At 39.4% G+C, this 2,500-nt stretch overlaps 2 protein-coding genes across 5 annotated transcripts in view; one reads left to right on the forward strand and one right to left on the reverse strand.

Moving 5' to 3' along the window:
* Positions 1–2,500, reverse strand: part of LOC116066729 (nuclear factor 7, ovary-like) — a 75,968-nt gene that overhangs the window by 29,340 nt on the left and 44,128 nt on the right. The window lies entirely within an intron of this gene.
* LOC116066731 (synapse differentiation-inducing gene protein 1) overlaps positions 1–2,500 on the forward strand; it is a 9,744-nt gene that overhangs the window by 1,316 nt on the left and 5,928 nt on the right. The window contains exons 2-3 of the mRNA XM_031322886.2: positions 821–1,072; positions 2,002–2,299. Of these exons, the coding sequence (XP_031178746.1) occupies positions 891–1,072; positions 2,002–2,299 (480 nt within the window). The 5' untranslated portion in view covers positions 821–890. The remainder of the gene's footprint in view (positions 1–820; positions 1,073–2,001; positions 2,300–2,500) is intronic.

Consider the following 2,500-nt stretch of genomic DNA (forward strand, 5'->3'; position numbering starts at 1 on the left):
GCCACTGTTTACATGACTTAACCTCTGTTTTCTCATCTAAATGCCCAGACACACAGAGCTGACAGCCGACCGTCGGCAGTAAAGCCAGTGTGACTGATTAGTCTCCTTGAGTTGGTCCAAAAAGTTCCTCAGAACACACCGAAGAGACCAGACGTAATACGTCTCCATAGCCCCCTAGGCTTGGAGACGAGATTAGCCGAGAAGTCTCCCGGCTCCTGCCTTGTAGGCTACTACTGAAGTTGGACCTTACCTAGCTACTGAGCGTGTGATCTTACCTAGCTACCGAGCATGTGATCTTACCTAGCTACTGATCATGTGATCTTACCTAGCTACTGAGCATGTGATCTTACCTAGCTACTAATCATGTGGTCTTACCTAGCTACTGAGCATGTGCGACTGCCAACAAAGATGTTACAGCAGTGAGAGGTCTCACTCTGTAGTTAAAACAGAGACCTGAACACAGGGTGAAAAGAGGAGCTGCAGCAATGGGCAGTACAACTAAAATATGGTGTTTTTTAAAAATTAAACCACATAAACCTATTCTGGTACAACCTCAAAATACAATTATGAACCTGAAAATGAGCATAATATGGCCACTTTAATTATCTTATCTTATGTATCTTTCTTTTCTTTCTTTTCCCATACTGTTTTTGCTGCGTGACGCTCGCTTTTTGTCGTCTAAACTTAACTGTTATGTGGTCCGTCGCCGTAATTTCGGAGGATATCGTACGAACCTGTCCATGAGAATGCTTCATTCCTTCCTTTTTTGAGAAGAGGAAAGGTCTGAAGTTTTACTGTTTTTTCTGTTTCTGTTTCTCAGGAGAGTTCATCCTGCGATGTCTGACCTCTGACCTCTGACCTCTCTGAGAGACGCCTCTGAGGAGGGAGGGATGGACGGAGGAGAAGAGGGGGAAGCCTCCTCCGAACCGAGGAGAGACTCGCCGAGGGAAAGAGAAAGAGGAGAAACCTGCAGACAAAATGGCGTCATCAACACCCAGCGGCTGTCGGTTTACTCCACTCCGCAGTATCTGTGTCCCGATACGAGCGGGGGGGGAGGAAGCAACCTGGACAGGTATAAACTGGCAAATATTTGAATGGAGTTTGGTATGTCAATTTATCTTATCATACCGTATCTTACGTATATTATCTTACGTTTATTATATTACGTACTGTATCTTACGTATATTATCTTACGTACATTATCTTATGTACCTTATCTTATGTATATTATCTTACGTACCTTATCTTACGTATATTAGCTAACGTATATTATCTTACGTATCGTATCTTACGTACCTTATATTACGTATATTATCTTACGTATATTATATTACGTATATTATCTTACGTACCTTATCTTACGTATCATATTTTACGTACATTATATTACGTATATTATCTTACATATCTTATCTTACGTACATTATATTACGTACATTATCTTACGTATATTCTTACGTATATTATTTAACGTATATTATCTTACGTACCTTATCTTATGTACATTATATTACGTATATTATCTTACTTATCTTATCTTACGTACATTATCTTACGTATATTATATTACGTATATTATCTTATGTATATTATATTACGTATATTATCTTACGTATATTACGTATATTATCTTATGTATATTATATTACGTATATTATCTTACGTATATTACGTATATTATCTTATGTATATTATATTACGTATATTATCTTACGTATCTTATCTTACGTACATTATATTACGTACATTATCTTACGTATATTATCTTACATATATTACGTATATTATCCTACGTATATTATATTACATATATTATATTACGTATATTATCTTACGTACCTTATCTTATGTATATCATCTTACGTATATTATCTAACGTATATTATGTATCTTACGTATAGCTTATCTTATATTAAGTATATTAATATATCTATTAGGCCTATATATATAGTTATATTATGTAACTTATCTTATATATCTTATCTTATCTTTATGTTAAAGAGGAGGAAGTAGGGCTCCCCCTCAGATCCTGAACCCCAGCGCTCTCCACCCCCACCAGATGGCAGCGTCTGCGGCGCCCGGCCTCCTCCGATACCCGGAGAGCGTGCTGCGGGCGTGGGGGGAGGCCGGTGGCAGCGGGGGCGACTGCTGCGAGACGACGTTCATCGAGGGGCTCGGCCCCGACGCCAGGGAGGCGCTGCTGATTGACGGGAAGTTTCTGGAATTTTCTGGCGAGGACGCTCAGATTCCCACACTGTCGTACGACATCGACGACGATGGCGAGTTCCAGGAGCTCGAGGTGATGATTTATTTCATTCATTCATCAGAGGGAAGTAAAACCCTTTAATTCAATTAAAGTTTTATTCATAGTATACAGAGCCGGCTCTAAGGGACCGTTCGGTATTAATGGAATGGACCACCGGAGGAAAATAGGGGAGGGTCATGTCTTTTTATTCTTTGTTGAAGGGAGGGTCACATATACAGACACGTATACACACAC

Source organism: Sander lucioperca, chromosome 15 (genome assembly GCF_008315115.2).
Source record: "Sander lucioperca isolate FBNREF2018 chromosome 15, SLUC_FBN_1.2, whole genome shotgun sequence".
Classification (NCBI taxonomy): domain Eukaryota; kingdom Metazoa; phylum Chordata; class Actinopteri; order Perciformes; family Percidae; genus Sander; species Sander lucioperca.